The 20,256-nt window shown below is 48.8% G+C and overlaps 1 protein-coding gene across 3 annotated transcripts in view; it reads left to right on the top strand.

The window, feature by feature from the left end:
- Window positions 1-20,256, top strand: part of LOC134966103 (E3 SUMO-protein ligase ZBED1-like) — a 139,602-nt gene that overhangs the window by 50,802 nt on the left and 68,544 nt on the right. For 2 of the 3 annotated variants that reach the window (XR_010188588.1, XM_063942583.1), the window contains exons 3-4: window positions 2,013-2,275; window positions 9,651-9,715. Coding sequence is in view for 2 of the 3 variants with exons in the window: in XM_063942583.1 (XP_063798653.1) it covers window positions 2,013-2,275; window positions 9,651-9,715 (328 nt within the window). In the remaining variant the exon portion in view is untranslated. The remainder of the gene's footprint in view (window positions 1-2,012; window positions 2,276-9,650; window positions 9,716-20,256) is intronic. The other variant, XM_063942584.1, reaches the window with a different exon arrangement.

Consider the following 20,256-nt stretch of genomic DNA (forward strand, 5'->3'; position numbering starts at 1 on the left):
ACGGCAACCACCGTGTACCTTACTGGCCGCGCAAGGCGTGCCGGGACTTGTAGTCTCCCCGCAGCACTGCCGTGATGTCACGGTGACGCGCACCCTCCACAGTCTATTGTGCCAGTTACACATATGCCCCACAGTGCCAGATATGCCCCACAGTGCCAGTTATACATATGACCCACAATGCCAGATATACATATGCCCAACAGTGCCATGTATACATATGCCCCACAATGCCAGTTATACATATGCATCTCGCACCTCCCACCTCCCTCCCGCTGCTCACCCACTGCTGCTGGGTCGGGGGACGGAGAAGAGAGCGGAGCGCAGGGGCCCATCCCTCAGTGCTGCTCAGTCAGACTCTGGTGGTCTCTGGCCTCGGCGTGTATCTTTTTAACTGAGCACTGGTTTGTTAACGGATCAGAGCTCGCATACCGGCAGCCGCGGCTCCTGATTGGCTGCCGGCCTGCAAGCTCTGATTGGCTAATGAACCAGTGCTCAGTTGTGAAGATACACGCCCTGGCCGGAGAACAAAGTCGTGCTGAGCAGCACTGAGGGACGGGACCGCGCTGCACTCTCCTCTCATTTCCTGACACAGCAGCGGGCTGGGAAGGGGAGGAGGAGCACATTGGTGGCTTTTACTGTAATAGCCGCTAACGGCGGCTATGGTGTGTGTGAGTGGCGGCCCGCGGGTATGGCGTACGGTCAGATAGATTCTTAACGGTACGCCGTACCCGAGCTTACCGCTACACTTGCAGGCCTGGTCTCTCCTATCCAGATCTGTGACTCTATGACTTAGAGCTCCTAGCCACGCCCAGCATTAGCAAATGAGTCATAGAGTCACAGATCTGGACAAATATATATAATATGTGTGTAGAAAGAAGGCTATCTGCGCCAAAATGCGGTAGCCACTCAACACTAGTAGTTAGACCAAGAAGACTATCAAGAAATAAATAAGTACTATTCCTATGAGGACACTCCCTCTTATACAATAGGGCGTCTGCTACACCTTAAGAAATAAGCATTGGTAAGGGTGCTTATAAAAAAATGTGGGAAAACAGTGGATAAGGGGGGTCATTCCGAGTTGTTCGCTCGGTAAATTTTTTTCGCATCGCAGCGATTTTCCGCTTAGTGCGCATGCGCAATGTCCGCACTGCGACTGCGCCAAGTAAATTTGCTATGCAGTTAGGTATTTTACTCATGGTTTTTTCTTCGGTCTGGTGATCGTAATGTGATTGACAGGAAGTGGGTGTTTCTGGGCGGAAACAGGCCGTTTTATGGGTGTGTGCGAAAAAACGCTACCGTTTCTGGGAAAAACGCGGGAGTGGCTGAAGAAACGGAGGAGTGTCTGGGCGAACGCTGGGTGTGTTTGTGACGTCAAACCAGGAACGACAAGCACTGAACTGATCGCAGATGCCGAGTAAGTCTGGAGCTACTCAGAAACTGCTAAGAGGTGTGTGGTCGCAATTTTGAGAATATTTCGTTCGCAATTTTAAGAAGCTAAGATTCACTCCCAGTAGACGGCGGCTTAGCGTGTGTAAAGCTGCGAAAAGCAGCTTGCGAGCGAACAACTCGGAATGACCCCCAAGGTGTTTCTAAGCGACCAATGGTGTCACATAAGTTTAGGGAGACCAAATTATATTAAAAAATAATGTACAATTTAATTCACATATAAATCACACCAGTAAAAATAGATATCAAAACCACAAGTAAAAAAGGTTATAAAATTGTCTCTGGAGCTGGGTATAAATATAAAAAATTACATCCATAAGTTATTGTAAAACAAGAGGACAAAAATACATAATACTATAAAATCAATGTATAAAAGGATTCAATAGCTTAACTTCAGAGGATGGGTTATGCCTGATAAAACCCAACGTGTTTCGTCCTATCTGGACTTCATCAATATATATATTAGGGGATAACATACAGTGTCTATAGCTGACGTGATAGCGCCTTGATTGCCTATTTCTTGTGACTTGTCTCATGCCTTTATATTCCCCTGCATTGTGTTGCAGTCTGTGAGGATTGCCGCTTGTACTTTAGAGACTCCTGCCCACAACATGGAGCGCCAACGTTTATCCTGGACACTCCTGTTCCAGAAAATGTACCATCCCGTGCTCTGCTTTCTCTGCCGGAAGGACTGGTGGTCAAGGAAAGATCCCAGGGAGGGTTCGGTGTTTGGTGTACAATTCCGATCATTCCACGGGGCTGCATATTTGGTCCATACGAAGGGGATATCTTGGTGGAGCGGAACGAGTGCACCATTTACTCATGGGCGGTATGGATCCCTCTTATATTTCTGTTACTTCTGAGCCTCCCATACTTCTAAGCGAGATTACTGTACTCTGTATTCTTTATATAGTGACTCAAAAGCTCTGTGTGTGCGCGGTTTCCCACTAGCACTAAACAGGTCTATGCCGTATCATTATAGCACAAGCCGTGTCCTCATACGTTTCTTCACTGGATAAACATCAGAATTTGAATTGTTGAATATTTGTTTACTAGTTACCAGCCCGACGGAACAACATAATAGTAATGTCCGCGCTGGGGGCTCTGCGAGCCCTTATGGAGCACCACTTGAATTGCTCGGTCGGGTGCCATCTAGCGGCCGCTGGCACGCAAATCCCTTAAATTCCCCCCATAAAGGTGAAGAGCAGCGTTAGCCTTTAATTATATAGGATTCTGTTGAGTTAATGCTTGAATTTACAAGTTCCTTATATGAATCTGAAGAGCCAGTCCTTTCTGACATGGAGATACAGTAAATGTATATAAATGATCAATGAAATGCATTAGCAATCTGTGTGAAGAAGATATTTGATACAGATGTCCATGTCTCCTTCATGAGGTTATCACCACAATGTCCTATTTATTTTTCCAACACTAGTTTTGTACTTTAGCCTGAAGGCTGATTCTCAGGAAACAGGGCGTGGGAATTTGTATCTGCCACGGTGCCCCGGATGTACCATTCAGGAGGACTAGAGCTAGATGGGAGCCAGGCTAGTGATTGCATTGTTGCGTGTTTCACATTGTGCGTTACCCACCCTCATAGCCTGGGGAACCCCCCCCACTCACCTGTTACTATGAGCGCTATTTATTAATAGGCAAACAGCCTTGTCTCTCAAGGGGTTACCTGCATCAGTGTTTACCCCACCAGATTTCTGGGTCCCAGCAACAAACGCTATTACCTCCACAATCCTCCTGGGATCCAGTCTCTAGGTCGAGACTTAGGTCGACAGTGTCTATGTCGACCACTGTTGGTCGACACAAAGTAGGTCGACATAGTTTCTATGTCAACAGGGACTCTAGCTCGACATGACAAAAGGTCGACATGAGTTTTCACTTTTTTACTTTTTCATACTTAACGATCCTCGTGGACTACAATTGGGAACGGTAACCTGTGCCGAGTGCAGCGGCAGCGGTGCGAGGCGCCTTGCCCCGCGAGCCATGCGAGGGGACACAGTGCACTAATTGGGGTTCCGGGTCACTCTACGAAGAAAAGAACAACATTTTCTAAAAAAAACCTCATGTCGACCTAGAACCCATGTCGACCTACTTACTGTCAACCAATAGTGCTCGACCTAGAGACACTGTCAACCTAAGTCTAGTCTATCTAACATACCACGCCCATCCTTCTGTTATCGCCATCTCGGGGAAGTAGAAGAAAACTGATGAGAAAAGGCCTTATTATTTCAGTATATATAATATATACCATAGGGGCTTTGGCACTCATGTTTGATTTTATAATTATTACCCCGTTGCTTTCCTAAATTGGATCCACATCCGTACAGTAGCTTGCAGTGAGGGTTTAAACACAAAGTGATTGACAGGAAGGGACTATTTGGTGAGGTAATGGGGCGTTGTAGACATTTCACAGCCGCTTTTGGGATGTGTTTCTGCCTACAGTGACACTGCTCAGTCCGTGTGACCATAGACTCACTCAGGGAGCCAGTGTTCCTCGTTTCTGCGCCAATGCTCCGTATGTGTACGCAGCAAATCAGAATCGGGCCCACAGTAAGTGATGTATCTGTCTTTCTACATAACGCATAATGGAACCGATTCAGATCCCAGGCCCAATAAGGTATTATCAGTAAAACGTTACACCATGATATATGTTACTTTCTCTAACGTCCTAGTGGATGCTGGGGACTCCGTAAGGACCATGGGGAATAGACGGGCTCCGCAGGAGACAGGGCACTTTAAGAAAGAATTTGGATACTGGTGTGCTCTGGCTCCTCCCTCTATGTCCCTCCTCCAGACCTCAGTTTGAATCTGTGCCCGGACGAGCTGGGTGCTACTTAGTGAGCTCTCCTGAGCTTGCTATAAGAAAGTATTTTGTTAGGTTTTTTTATTTTCAGAGAGATCTGCTGGCAACAGACTCCCTGCATCGTGGGACTGAGGGGAGAGAAGCAGCCCTACTCACTGAAGATAGGTCCTGCTTCTTAGGCTACTGGACACCATTAGCTCCAGAGGGATCAAACACAGGACTTCACCCTTTGTCGTCCGATCCCGGAGCCGCGCCGCCATCCCCCTCGCAGAGCCGGAAGACAGAAGCCGGTGACAGAAGCAAGAAGACTTCAAAAGCGGCGGCAGAAGACTCCAGTCTTCAAACTGAGGTAGCGCACAGCACTGCAGCTGTGCGCCATAGCTCCCACATTAAACCCACACACTCCGGTCACTGCAGAAACACGGTAGAAAGAGGGTAAAAAGAGAGGGGGGGCACATAATTTAGGCGCAAAAAGCTTTATATACAGCAGCTACTGGGTTAACACTAAGTTACTGTGTGATTCCTGGGTCATATAGTGCTGGGGTGTGTGCTGGCATACTCTCTCTCTGTCTGTCCAAAGGGCCTTGTGGGGGAACTGTCTTCAAAAAGAGCATCCCCTGTATGTGTGTGGTGTGTCGGTACGCTTGTGTCGACATGTTTGACGAGGAAGGCTATGTGGAAGCAGAGCGGGAGCAAATTAATGTGGGGTCGCCGCCGACGGCGCCGACACCTGATTGGATGGATATGTGGAAGGTTTTAAATGATAATGTTAATTCCTTGAATAAAAGGTTGGATAAAGTTGAAACCTTAGGACAGTCAGGGTCTCAGCCCATGCCTGATCCTATGTCGCCAAGGCCGTCAGGGTCTCAGAAGCGCCCACTATCCCAAATTGTTGACACAGACACCGACACGGAGTCTGACTCCAGTGTCGGCTATGATGATGCAAAGTTACAGCCTAAATTGGCTAAAGCTATACGTTATATGATTATAGCAATGAAGGAGGTGTTGCACATCACAGAGGAAACCCCAGTCCCTGACAAGAGGGTTCATATGTATGGGGAAAAAAGGCAGGAGGTGACCTTTCCCCATTCACATGAGCTAAATGAGTTATGTGAAAAGGCTTGGGAATCTCCAGATAAGAAACTGCAGATTTCCAAACGGATGCTTATGGCGTATCCTTTCCCGCCAACGGACAGGTTACGCTGGGAATCCTCCCCTAGGGTGGATAAAGCTCTAACACGCTTATCCAAGAGGGTAGCCCTGCCGTCACAGGATACGGCCACCCTAAAAGATGCTGCGGATAGAAAGCAAGAGGGTACCCGGAAGTCCATTTATACACATTCACGTACCTTGCTAAGGCCGGCAATTGCGTCGGCCTGGGTGTGTAGTGCTGTAGCAGCATGGACGGATACCTTATCTGAGGAACTGGATACCTTAGACAAGGATACTATATTAATGACCTTGGGGCATATAAAAGACGCTGTCCTATATATGAGAGATGCTCAAAGAGACCTTAGCCTACTGGGCTCTAGAATAAATGCAATGTCTATTTCTGCCAGAAGGGTCCTGTGGACTCGGCAATGGACAGGCGATGCCGACTCAAAAAGGCACATGGAGGTTTTACCTTGCAAGGGTGAGGAACTGTTTGGGGAGGGTCTCTCGGACCTGGTCTCCACAGCTACTGCTGGAAAGTCAAATTTTTTGCCATATGTTCCCTCACAACCTAAGAAAGCACCGTATTACCAAATGCAGTCCTTTCGTCCACAAAAAGGCAAGAAAGTCCGAGGTGCGTCCTTTCTTGCTAGAGGCAAGGGTAGAGGAAAGAAGCTGCACAACACAGCTAGTTCCCAGGAACAGAAGTCCTCCCCGGCTTCTACTAAATCCACCGCATGACGCTGGGGCTCCACAGGCGGAGCTAGGCCCGGTGGGGGCGCGTCTCCGAAATTTCAGCCACGAGTGGGTTCACTCCCAGGTGGATCCCTGGGTAATAGAGATTGTGTCTCAGGGATACAAGCTGGAATTCGAGGAGATGCCCCCTCACCGATACCTCAAATCGGCCCTGCCAGCTTCCCCCTTAGAGAGGGAAATTGTGTTAGCTGCAATTCACAAATTGTATCTTCAGCAGGTGGTGGTCAAGGTTCCCCTCCTTCAACAAGGAAAGGGTTATTATTCGACCATGTTTGTGGTTCCGAAACCGGACGGTTCGGTCAGACCCATATTGAATTTAAAATCCCTGAACATATACCTGAAAAGGTTCAAGTTCAAATGGAATCGCTCAGAGCGGTCATCGCAAGCCTGGAAGGGAGGGATTTTATGGTGTCTCTGGACATAAAGGATGCATACGTTCATGTCCCCATTTATCCACCTCATCAGGCGTACCTCAGATTTGTGGTACAGGATTGTCATTACCAATTCCAGACGTTGCCGTTTGGTCTCTCCACGGCACCGAGAATTTTTACCAAGGTAATGGCGGAAATGATGGTGCTCCTACGAAAGCAAGGGGTCACAATTATCCCATACTTGGACGATCTCCTCATAAAGGCGAGGTCCAGAGAGCAGTTGCTGATCAGCGTAGCACGCTCTCGGGAAGTGTTACAACAGCACGGCTGGATTCTAAATATTCCAAAGTCGTAGTTGATTCCTACGACTCGTCTGCCCTTCCTGGGCATGATTCTGGACACAGACCAGAAGAGGGTTTATCTCCCAATGGCGAAGGCTCAGGAGCTCATGACACTGGCAGAGACCTATTAAAACCAAAACAGGTATCGGTGCATCACTGCACGCGAGTCCTGGGAAAGATGGTGGCATCATACGAGGCCATTCCCTTTGGCAGGTTCCATGCGAGGACCTTTCAATGGGATCTGTTGGACAAGTGGTCCGGATCACATCTTCAGATGCATCGGCTGATCACCCTATCCCCCAGGGCCAGGGTGTCTCTCCTGTGGTGGCTGCAGAGTGCTCACCTTCTCGAGGGCCGCAGGTTCGGCATTCAGGACTGGGTCCTGGTGACCACGGATGCAAGCCTCCGAGGGTGGGGGGCAGTCACACAGGGAAGAAATTTCCAAGGTCTGTGGTCAAGTCAGGAGACTTGCCTTCACATCAATATCCTGGAACTAAGGGCCATATACAACGCCCTAAGTCAAGCAGGGACCCTGCTTCGCGACCAATTGGTGCTGATTCAGTCAGACAACATCACCGCAGTGGCTCATGTAAACCGCCAAGGCGGCACAAGGAGCAGGGTGGCGATGGCGGAAGCCACCAAAATTCTTCGCTGGGCGGAGAATCACGTAAGAGCACTGTCAGCACTGTTCATTCCGGGAGTGGACAACTGGGAAGCAGACTTCCTCAGCAGGCACGACCTCCACCCGGGAGAGTGGAGACTTCATCAAGAAGTCTTCACGCAGATTGCAAGTCGGTGGGAACTGCCACAGGTGGACATGATGGCATCCCGCCTCAACAAAAAGCTACAGAGGTATTGCGCCAGGTCAAGAGATCCTCAGGCGATAGCTGTAGACGCACTATTGACACCGTGGGTGTTCCAGTCGGTTTATGTATTTCCTCCTCTTCCTCTCATACCCAAGGTGCTGAGAATCATAAGAAAAAGAGGAGTGAGAACAATACTCATTGTTCCGGATTGGCCAAGAAGGACTTGGTATCCAGATCTGCAAGAAATGCTCACAGAGGACCCATGGCCTCTGCCTCTAAGACAGGACTTGTTGCAACAGGGGCCCTGTCTGTTCCAAGACTTACCGCGGCTGCGTTTGACGGCATGGCGGTTGAACGCCGGATCCTAGCAGAAAAAGGCATTCCGGATGAGGTTATTCCTACGCTGATAAAGGCTAGGAAGGACGTGACGGCTAAACATTATCACCGTATATGGCGAAAATATGTTGCTTGGTGTGAGGCCAGGAATGCCCCTACGGAGGAATTCCAGCTGGGCCGTTTCCTTCACTTCCTACAGTCGGGAGTGACTTTGGGCCTGAAGTTGGGTTCCATTAAGGTCCAGATTTCGGCCCTATCCATTTTCTTTCAAAAAGAACTGGCTTCTCTTCCTGAAGTTCAGACGTTTGTAAAGGGAGTGCTGCATACTCAGCCCCCTTTTGTGCCTCCAGTGGCACCTTGGGATCTTAACGTGGTGTTGAGTTTCCTGAAGTCACACTGGTTTGAGCCACTCAAAACCGTGGAGTTAAAATTTCTCACGTGGAAGGTGGTCATGCTATTAGCCTTGGCTTCAGCTAGGCGTGTGTCAGAATTAGCGGCTTTGTCACATAAAAGCCCCTATCTGGTTTTCCATATGGGCAGGGAAGAATTGCAGACCCGTCCACAATTTCTGCCAAAAGTGGTGTCATCTTTTCATATGAACCAACCTATTGTGGTGCTTGTGGCTACTCGTGACTTGGAGGATTCCGAGTCACTAGATGTGGTCAGGGCTTTGAAGGTTTATGTAGCCAGAACGGCTGGAGTCAGGAAAACTGAGTCGCTGTTTATCCTGTATGCATCCAACAAGCTGGGTGCTCCTGCTTCAAAGCAAACTATTGCTCGCTGGATCTGTAACACGATTCAGCAGGCTCATTCTGCGGCTGGATTGCCGCTTCCAAAATCAGTAAAAGCCCACTCCACAAGGAAGGTGGGCTCTTCTTGGGCGTCTGTCCGAGGGGTCTCGGCATTACAGCTTTGCCAAGCAGCTACTTGGTCAGGTTCGAACACTTTTGCAAAGTTTTACAAGTTTGATACCCTGGCTGAGGAGGACCTTGTGTTTGCTCATTCGGTGCTGCAGAGTCATCCGCACTCTCCCGCCCGTTTGGGAGCTTTGGTATAATCCCCATGGTCCTTACGGAGTCCCCAGCATCCACTAGGACGTTAGAGAAAATAAGATTTTACTTACCGGTAAATATATTTCTCGTAGTCCGTAGTGGATGCTGGGCGCCCGTCCCAAGTGCGGACTTCTTCTGCAATACTTGTATATAGTTATTACTTAAATAAGGGTTATGTTGTGGTTGCATCAGGGTTGATCTGATGCTCCGTTGTTGTTCATACTGTTAACTGGGTAAGTTTATCACAAGTTATACGGTGTGATTGGTGTGACTGGTATGAGTCTTGCCCTGGATTCCAAAATCCTTTCCTTGTACTGTCAGCTCTTCCGGGCACAGTTTCCTTAACTGAGGTCTGGAGGAGGGACATAGAGGGAGGAGCCAGAGCACACCAGTATCCAAATTCTTTCTTAAAGTGCCCTGTCTCCTGCGGAGCCCGTCTATTCCCCATGGTCCTTACGGAGTCCCCAGCATCCACTATGGACTATGATTAATATATTTACCTGTAAGTAAAATCTTATTATAAGTGTATTTGTTTAGTGTGCATTTTCTTATATTTTTTTTTTTTTTTTATTCAGGTCCGAGACAACAAATCTTATTTTTATATTGATGCCAGCGATGACTCCAAAAGCAGTTGGATGAGGTGAGCTAAGTGATGTATGCGCCATCCCTAACAATCACATAACAAATAGCATTATGACCTGTCTATAATATAAAGCACTTTTAGGGGTGTATTCATGAAGCAGTGAAAACAGAGCGGAAGTGAGCCAGTGGAGAAGATGCTCGTGGCAACCAAACAGTGTTGAAGTAACATTTATCAAGTGTATTCTGTAAAATTGAATGTAGCAGCTGATTAGTTGCCATGGGCAACTTCTCCACTGGCTGACTTCTACACACTCTTCACTGCTTCATGAATAGACTTCTTAGTCTCCTTTTATGTCATTCTGGAGAATAGCGCAAAATAAATATTATTATAGTAAAAGCGCCTTGCCTATTTTTCTCTGACGTCCTAGTGGATGCTGGGAACTCCGTAAGGACCATGGGGAATAGACTGGCTCCGCAGGAGACTGGGCACTCTAAAAGAAAGATTAGGTACTATCTGGTGTGCACTGGCTCCTCCCTCTATGCCCCTCCTCCAGACCTCAGTTAGAATCTGTGCCCGGCCAGAGCTGGGTGCTCCTAGTGGGCTCTCCTGAGCTTGCTAGAAAGAAAGTATTTGTTAGGTTTTTTATTTTCAGTGAGATCTGCTGGCAACAGACTCACTGCTACGTGGGACTGAGGGGAGAGAAGCAAACCTACCTTCGTGCAGCTAGCCTGTGCTTCTTAGGCTACTGGACACCATTAGCTCCAGAGGGTTCGAACACAGGGCCTGACCTCGATCGTCCGGAGCCGCGCCGCCGCCCCCCTTGCAGAGCCAGAAGACAGAAGAAGGAGATGAAATCGGCGGCAGAAGACTCCGGTCTTCATTAAGGTAGCGCACAGCACTGCAGCTGTGCGCCATTGCTCCCACTGCACATCACACACTCCGGTCACTGTAGGGTGCAGGGCGCTGGGGGGGGGCGCCCTGTGCAGCAATAAGAATACCTTTTGGCACTCTATACACATAATACAGTGTATATAGTGCCATTAAGCTATACAAAACGCGGGAGAAGCCCGCCGCTGAGGGGGCGGGGCCTTCTTCCTCAGCACACCAGCGCCATTTTCTCTAAACAGCTCCGCTGGAAGGACGCTCCCCAGGCTCTCCCCTGCAGTATCCTGTACAAGAAGGGTAAAAAAGAGAGGGGGGGCACATAAATTTAGGCGCAAATAGGATAATAAGCAGCTATTGGGAAAAATCACTCATTATAGTGTAAATCCCTGTGTTATATAGCGCTGTGGTGTGTGCTGGCATACTCTCTCTCTGTCTCCCCAAAGGACTTTGTGGGGTCCTGTCCTCAGTCAGAGCATTCCCTGTGTGTGTGCGGTGTGTCGGTACGGCTGTGTCGACATGTTTGAGGGTTACGTGGAGGCGGAGCAAGGGCAGATAAGTGTGGTGTCGCCCCCGACGGGGCCGACACCGGATTGGATGGATATGTGGAAGGTCTTAACAGACAGTGTCAACTCCTTACATAAAAGGTTCGATGACGCAGCAGCCTTGGGACAGCCAGGATCTCATCCCGCGCCTGCCCAGGCGTCTCAGAGGCCATCAGGGGCTCATAAACGCCCGCTAGCTCAGATGGTAGACACAGATGTCGACACGGAGTCTGACTCCAGTGTAGATGAGGATTAGACAAATGCACAGTCTACAAAAGCCATCCGATGCATGATTACTGCAATGAAAAATGTATTGCACATTTCTGATGTTAACCCGGTTACTACCAAGAAGGGTATTATGTTTGGGGAGAAAAAGCAGCCAGTGACTTTCCCCCATCTGATGAATTAAATGAATTGTGTGAGGAAGCGTGGAGTTCCCCCGATAAGAAACTAGTGATTTCTAAGAGGTTACTGATGGCGTACCCTTTCCCGCCAACGGACAGGTTACGTTGGGAAACATCCCCTAGGGTGGACAAGGCGCTCACACGCTTATCAAAAAAGGTGGCACTACCGTCTCAGGATACGGCCGCCCTAAAGGAGCCTGCGGATAGAAAGCAGGAAGCTATCCTGAAGTCTGTGTATACACACTCGGGTACTATACTGAGACCTGCTATTGCTTCAGCATGGATATGTAGTGCTGCAGCAGCATGGTCTGATACCCTGTCAGACAACATTGATTCCCCCGACAGGGATACTATTTTGCTAACCATAGAACATATAAAAGACGTCGTCTTCTATATGCGGGATGCACAGAGGGACATTTGCCTGCTGGCATCTAGAATTAATGCAATGTCCATTTCTGCCAGGAGAGTATTATGGACTCTGCAGTGGACAGGTGATGCTGATTCTAAAAGACACATGGAGGTTTTGCCTTATAAGGGTGAGGAATTGTTTGGGGACGGTCTCTCGGACCTCGTATCCACAGCAACAGCTGGGAAGTCAACTTTTTTACCTCAGGTTCCCTCACAGCCTAAGAAAGCACCGTATTATCATGTACAGTCCTTTCGGCCTCAGAAAGGCAAGCGGGTCAGAGGCGCATCCTTTCTGCCCAGAGGCAGGGGTAGAGGAAAGAAGCTGCACCAGGCAGCCAGTTCCCAGGAACAAAAATCCTCCCCCGCTTCCTCTAAGTCCACCGCATGACGCTGGGCCTCCACAGGCGGAGCCAGGTGCGGTGGGGGCGCGTCTCCGAAACTTCAGCAACCAGTGGGTTCGCTCACAGGTGGATCTCTGGGCTGTACAAATTGTATCTCAGGGATACAAGCTGGAGTTCGAGGCGACTCCCCCTCGCCGTTACCTCAAATCAGCCTTGCCAGCTGCTCCCAGGGAAAGGGAGGTAGTACTGGCGGCAATTCACAAGCTGTACCTCCAGCAGGTGATACTCAAGGTTCCCCTCTTTCAACAGGGACGGGGTTACTATTCCACAATGTTTGTGGTACCGAAACCAGACGGTTCAGTGAGACCCATTCTAAATTTAAAATCCTTGAACACTTATATAAGGAAGTTCAAGTTCAAAATGGAATCGCTCAGGGCGGTTATTGCAAGCCTGGAAGAGGGGGATTTTATGGTGTCGCTGGACATCAAGGATGCTTACTTGCATGTCCCCATTTACCCACCTCCCCAGGAGTACCTCAGGTTTGTGGTACAGGATTGTCATTACCAATTCCAGACGTTGCCGTTTGGTCTGTCCACGGCACCGAGAGTATTTACCAAGGTAATGGCCGAAATGATGATACTCCTTCGGAAGAAGGGAGTTATAATTATCCCGTACTTGGACGATCTCCTTTTAAAGGCGAGGTCCAGAGAGCAGTTGTTAGTCAGCGTAGCACTCTCTCGGGAAGTGTTGCAACAGCACGGCTGGATTCTGAATATCCCAAAGTCGCAGCTGATTCCTGCGACGCGTCTGCTTTTCCTGGGCATGATTCTGGACACAGAACAGAAGAAGGTGTTTCTCCCGGTGGAGAAGGCCCAGGAATTTGTCATCTCTGGTCAGGGACCTCCTGAAACCAAAACAGGTGTCTGTGCATCACTGCACGCGAGTCCTGGAAAAGATGGTGGCTTCTTACGAAGCAATTCCCTTCGGCAGGTTCCATGCAAGGATCTTTCAGTGGGATCTGTTAGACAAATGGTCCGGATCGCATCTTCAGATGCATCGGTTGATCACCCTGTCCCCAAGGGCCAGGGTGTCTCTGCTGTGGTGGCTGCAGAGTGCTCATCTTCTCGAGGGCCGCAGATTCGGCATACAGGACTGGGTCCTGGTGACCACGGATGCAAGCCTCCGAGGATGGGGGGCAGTCACTCAAGGAAGGAACTTCCAAGGACAGTGGTCAAGTCAGGAGACTTCACTACACATAAATATACTGGAACTAAGGGCCATTTACAACGCCCTGAGTCAAGCAGAGCCCCTGCTTCAAAACCAACCAGTGCTGATTCAATCAGACAACATCACGGCGGTCGCCCATGTAAACCGCCAGGGCGGCACAAGAAGCAGGATGGCGATGGCAGAAGCCACAAGGATTCTTCGATGGGCGGAGAATCACGTGCTAGCACTGTCAGCAGTGTTCATTCCGGGAGTGGACAACTGGGAAGCAGACTTCCTCAGCAGGCACGACCTCCACCCGGGAGAGTGGGGACTTCATCCAGAAGTCTTCACGCAGATTGTAAACCGTTGGGAACGGCCACAGGTGGACATGATGGCGTCCCGCCTCAACAAAAAGCTAAAAGAATATTGCGCCAGGTCAAGGGACCCTCAGGCGATAGCTGTGGACGCACTAGTGACACCGTGGGTGTACCAGTCGGTTTATGTGTTCCCTCGTCTTCCTCTCATACCCAAGGTACTGAGGATAGTAAGAAAGAGAGGAGTAAGAACTATACTCATCGTTCCGGATTGGCCAAGAAGAACTTGGTACCCAAAACTACAAGAAATGATCTCAGAGGACCCATGGCCTCTGCCTCTCAGGGGCCCTGTCTGTTCCAAGACTTACGCGGCTGCGTTTGACGGCATGGGGGTTGAACGCCGGATCCTAACGGGAAAGGGCATTCCAGATGAAGTGATTCCTACGCTGATAAAAGCTAGGAAGGATGTGACAGCAAATCATTATCACCGCATATGGCGGAAATATGTTGCCTGGTGTGAGGCCAGGAAGGCCCCAACAGAGGAATTCCAGCTGGGGCGATTTCTGCACTTCCTACAGTTAGGAGTGACTATGGGCCTAAAATTGGGGTCCATAAAGGTCCAGATTTCGGCCCTATCTATTTTCTTTCAAAAAGAACTGGCTTCACTGCCTGAAGTTCAGACGTTTGTTAAGGGAGTGCTGCATATTCAGCCCCCTTTTGTGCCTCCAGTGGCACCTTGGGATCTTAACCTTGTGTTGGATTTCCTGAAATCCCACTGGTTTGAGCCACTTAAGACCGTGGAGCTAAAATATCTCACGTGGAAAATGGTCATGCTATTGGCCTTAGCTTCGGCTAGGCGTGTGTCAGAATTGGCGGCTTTGTCATGTAAAAGCCCTTATCTGATCTTCCATATGGACAGGGCAGAATTGAGGACTCGTCCCCAATTTCTCCCTAATTTGGTATCAGCGTTTCATTTGAACCAACCTATTGTGGTGCCTGCGGCTACTCGGGACTTGGAGGACTCCAAGTTACTGGATGTAGTCAGGGCTTTGAAAATCTATGTAGCCAGGACGGCTGGAGTCAGGAAAACTGACTCGATGTTTATCCTGCATGCACCCAACAAGCTGGGTGCTCCTGCTTCAAAGCAAACTATTGCGCGCTGGATCTGTAACACGATTCAGCAAGCTCATTCTGCGGCAGGGTTACCGCATCCTAAATCAGTAAAAGACCATTCCACAAGGAAGGTGGGCTCTTCTTGGGCAGCTGCCCGAGGGGTCTCGGCATTACAGCTTTGCCGAGCTGCTACTTGGTCAGGTTCAAACACATTTGCTAAGTTCTACAAGTTTAATACCCTGGCTGAGGAGGACCTTGCCTTTGCTCATTCGGTGCTGCAGAGTCATCCGCACTCTCCCGCCCGTTTGGGAGCTTTGGTATAATCCCCATGGTCCTTACGGAGTTCCCAGCATCCACTAGGACGTCAGAGAAAATAAGAATATACTCACCGGTAATTCTATTTCTCGTAGTCCGTAGTGGATGCTGGGCGCCCGTCCCAAGTGCGGACTCTCTGCAATACATGTATATAGTTATTGCTTAACTAAAGGGTTATTGTTATGAGCCATCTGTTACTGAGGCTCAGTTGTTGTTCATACTGTTAACTGGGTATGGTTATCACAAGTTGTACAGTGTGATTGGTGTGGCTGGTATGAGTCTTACCCTGGATTCCAAATCCTTTCCATGTTCTGTCAGCTCTTCCGGGCACAGTTTCCTTAACTGAGGTCTGGAGGAGGGGCATAGAGGGAGGAGCCAGTGCACACCAGATAGCACCTAATCTTTCTTTTAGAGTGCCCAGTCTCCTGCGGAGCCCGTCTATTCCCCATGGTCCTTACGGAGTTCCCAGCATCCACTACGGACTACGAGAAATAGAATTACCGGTGAGTAAATTCTTATTTTTTTATTTAACTGGCCCATAATATCAACCCAGAATGATCATTGTGTCCACTTAGTATCTGATAAGCCAGTGCTTAAAATGTGATTGTGTGAGAACTGTAATCTGGGCAGGTGTACAGGGTTTGTAGTTTGGACTTAGTGGGTAACACTGCGCAGATTCAAACAACGGAAGCTGCGCAGTGTTACCCACTGTTGGTGTCTTCAAATTTTACACCGATCTGGCCCTCGAGAAATCAGCCTGTACTTCCTGGTATGATCAAGATCTTGAGTTTTCATACATGGTAAGAACGTGAGGAGTAGAATCGATGAAGATCACAAGTTACATGTCCTGAATCCGGTAGTGATGTGCACCGGAAATTTTTCGGGTTTTGGTTTTGGATTCGGTTCCGCGGCTGTGTTTTGGATTCGGACGCGTTTTGGCAAAACCTCCCTGAAAATTTTTTGTCGGATTCGGGTGTGTTTTGCATTCGGTTTTTTTTTTTACAAGAAACCCTCAAAAACAGCTTAAATCATAGAATTTAGGGGTCATTTTGATCCCATAGTATTATTAACCTCAATAACCATAATTTCCACTCATTTCCAGTCTATTCTGAACACCTCACAATATTATTTTTAGTCCTAAAATTTGCACCGAGGTCGCTGGATGACTAAGCTAAGCGACCCAAGTGGCCGACACAAACACCTGGCCCACCTAGGAGTGGCACTGCAGTTTTCTAGCGAGAGGATGAGTGCTTCCATCCTCATGTGAATCTGAACCACTAGCCATGAACATAGGCCAGGGCCTCAGCCGTTCCTTGCCACTCCGTGTCGTAAATGGCATATTGGCAAGTTTACGCTTCTCAGCAGATGCTTTTAATTTTGATTTTACTGAGCTTTTGTAGTATACTTGACGACACAGAGGTAGAGCAATGGACTACTGTACCGTACTGCTATATATATACTGGTGGTCAGAAAAATTCTGCACTGTCCTCCTACTATATAATACTAAAATGCACCACAGGTATGGATGGATAGTATACTTGACGACACAGAGGTAGGTAGAGCAGTGGATTACTGTACCGTACTGCTATATATTATATACTGGTGGTCACTGGTCAGCAAAATTCTGCACTGTCCTATACTACAATGCAGCACAGATATGGAGCGTTTTTCAGGCAGAGAACGTAGATATTTTCAGCACACTGAGCACAGATATTTGCAATTACACTGAGCACAGATATTTGCAGCACACTGAACACAGAAACTGAGAGAACGCTGCACGTCCTCTCCCTATCATCTCCAATGCACGAGTGAAAATGGCGGCGACGCACGGCTCCTTATATAGAATACGAATCTCGCGAGAATCCGACAGTGGGATGATGACGTTCGGGCGCGCTCTGGTTAACCGAGCAAGGCGGGAGGATCCGAGTCTGCCTCGGAACCGTGTAAAATGGGTGAAGTTCAGGAGGGTTTGGATTCCGAGAAACAGAACCCGCTCCTCACTAGAATCCGGCTTCATATGGAGCAGCTATTTCAGTTTGGCTGGAGGTGATTTTTACTAGCGGAAAGTGATTGTGTCATGATGTAGAATACAAATTACATTTCTGTGAGGATATATGCAGAAAATCCTTTTGACATTGTGTCACAAAAGTGCATGATGGGAAATACGGAGCTTAATGATAACTGGCACCAATAATTGACATTTGCTAGTTCGACAAGACAACAGTAGAGGTCTCTGTAGTGCGGATGATTGCTGTACATATGGAGGGACAGTACAAACAGGAGATTTAGATTTAAACGAGTGGGTGCGTTTCCACACAGCCATTTCCTGTCCACACAACTGATTGAGCTTATCCTATGCTTTTTAACCCTTTTGCTGCTGAGCTGATTTTGGCTAGTCACGCTGCAACGCCAATATAAGTATAATTTCTCTGACGTCCTAAGTGGATGCTGGGACTCCGTAAGGACCATGGGGATTAGCGGCTCCGCAGGAGACTGGGCACAACTAAAGAAAGCTTTAGGACTACCTGGTGTGCACTGGCTCCTCCCACTAAGACCCTCCTCCAGACCTCAGTTAGATTCTTGTGCCCGGCTGAGCTGGATGCACACTAGGGGCTCTCCTGAGCTCCTAGAAAGAAAGTATATTTTAGGTTTTTTATTTTACAGTGAGATCTGCTGGCAACAGACTCACTGCAGCGAGGGACTAAGGGGAGAAGAAGCGAACCTACCTAACTGGTTGTAGCTTGGGCTTCTTAGGCTACTGGACACCATTAGCTCCAGAGGGATCGACCGCATGGAACCGGCCATTGATGTTCGGTCCCGGAGCCGCGCCGCCGGCCCCCTTACAGAGCCAGAAGCAAGAAGTGTTCCGGAAAATCGGCGGCAGAAGACTTCAGTCTTCACCAAGGTAGCGCACAGCACTGCAGCTGTGCGCCATTGCTCCTCCTGCACACCTCACACTCCGGTCACTGATGGGTGCAGGGCGCTGGGGGGGGGCCCTGAGCAGCAAATATAAACACCTTGCCTGGCAAAATCATCACAATATATAGCCCCAGAGGCTATATATGTGATAAATACCCCTGCCAGAATCCATAAAAAAGCGGGAGAAAAGTCCGCGAAAAAGGGGCGGAGCTATCTCCCTCAGCACACTGGCGCCATTTTCTCTTCACAGTGCAGCTGGAAGACAGCTCCCCAGGCTCTCCCCTGTAGTTTTCAGACTCAAAGGGTTAAAAAGAGGGGGGGGGCACTAAATTTAGGCGCAATATTGTTTATACAAGCAGCTATTGGGGGAAAAATCACTCAGTTATAGTGTTAATCCCTGCATTATATAGCGCTCTGGTGTGTGCTGGCATACTCTCTCTCTGTCTCCCCAAAGGACTTTGTGGGGTCCTGTCCTCAGTCAGAGCATTCCCTGTGTGTGTGCTGTGTGTCGGTACGGCTGTGTCGACATGTGGGATGAGGAAGGTTACGTGGAGGTGGAGCAGAGGCCGATAAATGGGATGTCGCCCCCTGTGGGGCCGACACCAGAGTGGATGGATAGGTGGAAGGTATTAACCGACAATGTCAACTCCTTACATAGAAGGCTGGATGACGTAAAACAGCTGTCGGACAGCCGGCTTCTCAGCCCGCGCCTGCCCAGGCGTCTCAAAGGCCATCAGGGGCTCAAAAAAGCGCCCGTTACCTCAGATGGCAGACACAGATGTCGACACGGAGTCTGACTCCAGTGTCGACGAGGTTGAGACATATACACAATCCACTAGGAACATCCGTTACATGATCTCGGCAATGAAAAATGTGTTACGCATTTCTGACATGAACCCAAGTACCACATAAAAGGGGTTTTATTTTTGGGGAGAAAAAGCAGCCAGTGTTTTGTTCCCCCATCAGATGAATGAATGAAGTGTGTAAAGTAGCGTGGGTTCCCCCGATAAGAAACTGGTAATTTCTAAAAAGTTACTGATGGCGTACCCTTTCCCGCCAGAGGATAGGTCACGTTGGGAGATATCCCTTAGGGTGGATAAGGCGCTCACACGTTTGTCAAAAAAGGTGGCACTGCCGTCTTAGGATACGGCCACCTTGAAGGAGCCTGCTGATAAAAAGCAGGAGGCTATCCTGAAGTCTGTTTATAAACACACTCAGGTTCTATACTGAGACCTGCAATTGCCTCAGCATAAATAGTGCTGCTGCAGCGTGGTCTGATACCCAGTCAGATAATATTAATACTCTAAGACAGGGATAATAGTTTGCTAACATAGAGCATATTAAAGACGTCGTCTTAGATATAAAGGATGCACAGAGGGATATTTGCCGGCTGGCATCCAGAATTAATGCAATGTCCATTCTGCCAGGAGGGTATTAGAAACCCGGCAGTGGACAGGTGATGCTGCCTATAAAAGGCACATGGAGATTCTGCCTTATAAGGGTGAGGAATTGTTTGGGGATGGTCTCTGGGACCTCGTATCCACAGCAACAGCTGGGAAGAAAAATTTTTACCTCAGGTTTCCTCACAGCCTAAGAAAGCACTGTATTTTCAGGTACAGTCCTTTCGGCTTCAGAAAAGCAAGCGGGTCAAAGGCGCTTCCTTTCTGCACAGAGACAAGGGAAGAAGGAAAAAGCTGCACCAGCAGCCAGTTCCCAGGATCAAAAATCTTCCCCCGCTTCCTCTGAGTCTACCGCATGACGTTGGGGCTCCACAGGTGGAGACAGGTACGGTAGGGGCGCGTCTCGGGAACTTCAGGGACCAGTGGGCTTGCCAACAGGTGGATCCCTAGGTTCTGCAAATAGTATCACAGGGATACAGGCTGGAGTTCGATTTGACTCCCCCTCGCCGTTACCTCACATCAGCCTTGCCTGCTGCCCTCGGAGAAAGGTAGTACTGGCGGCAATTCACAAGCTATACTTCCAGCAGGTGAAATCAAGGTACCCCTCCTTCAACAAGGCTGGGGTTACTATTCCAAAATGTTGTGGTACCGAAACCAGACGGTTCGGTGAGACCCATTCTAAAATTGAAAGCCTTGAACACTTATATACGAAGGTTCAAGTTCAAAATGGAATCGCTCAGGGCGATTATTG

This window comes from Pseudophryne corroboree, chromosome 10 (genome assembly GCF_028390025.1).
Source record: "Pseudophryne corroboree isolate aPseCor3 chromosome 10, aPseCor3.hap2, whole genome shotgun sequence".
NCBI lineage: Eukaryota > Metazoa > Chordata > Amphibia > Anura > Myobatrachidae > Pseudophryne > Pseudophryne corroboree.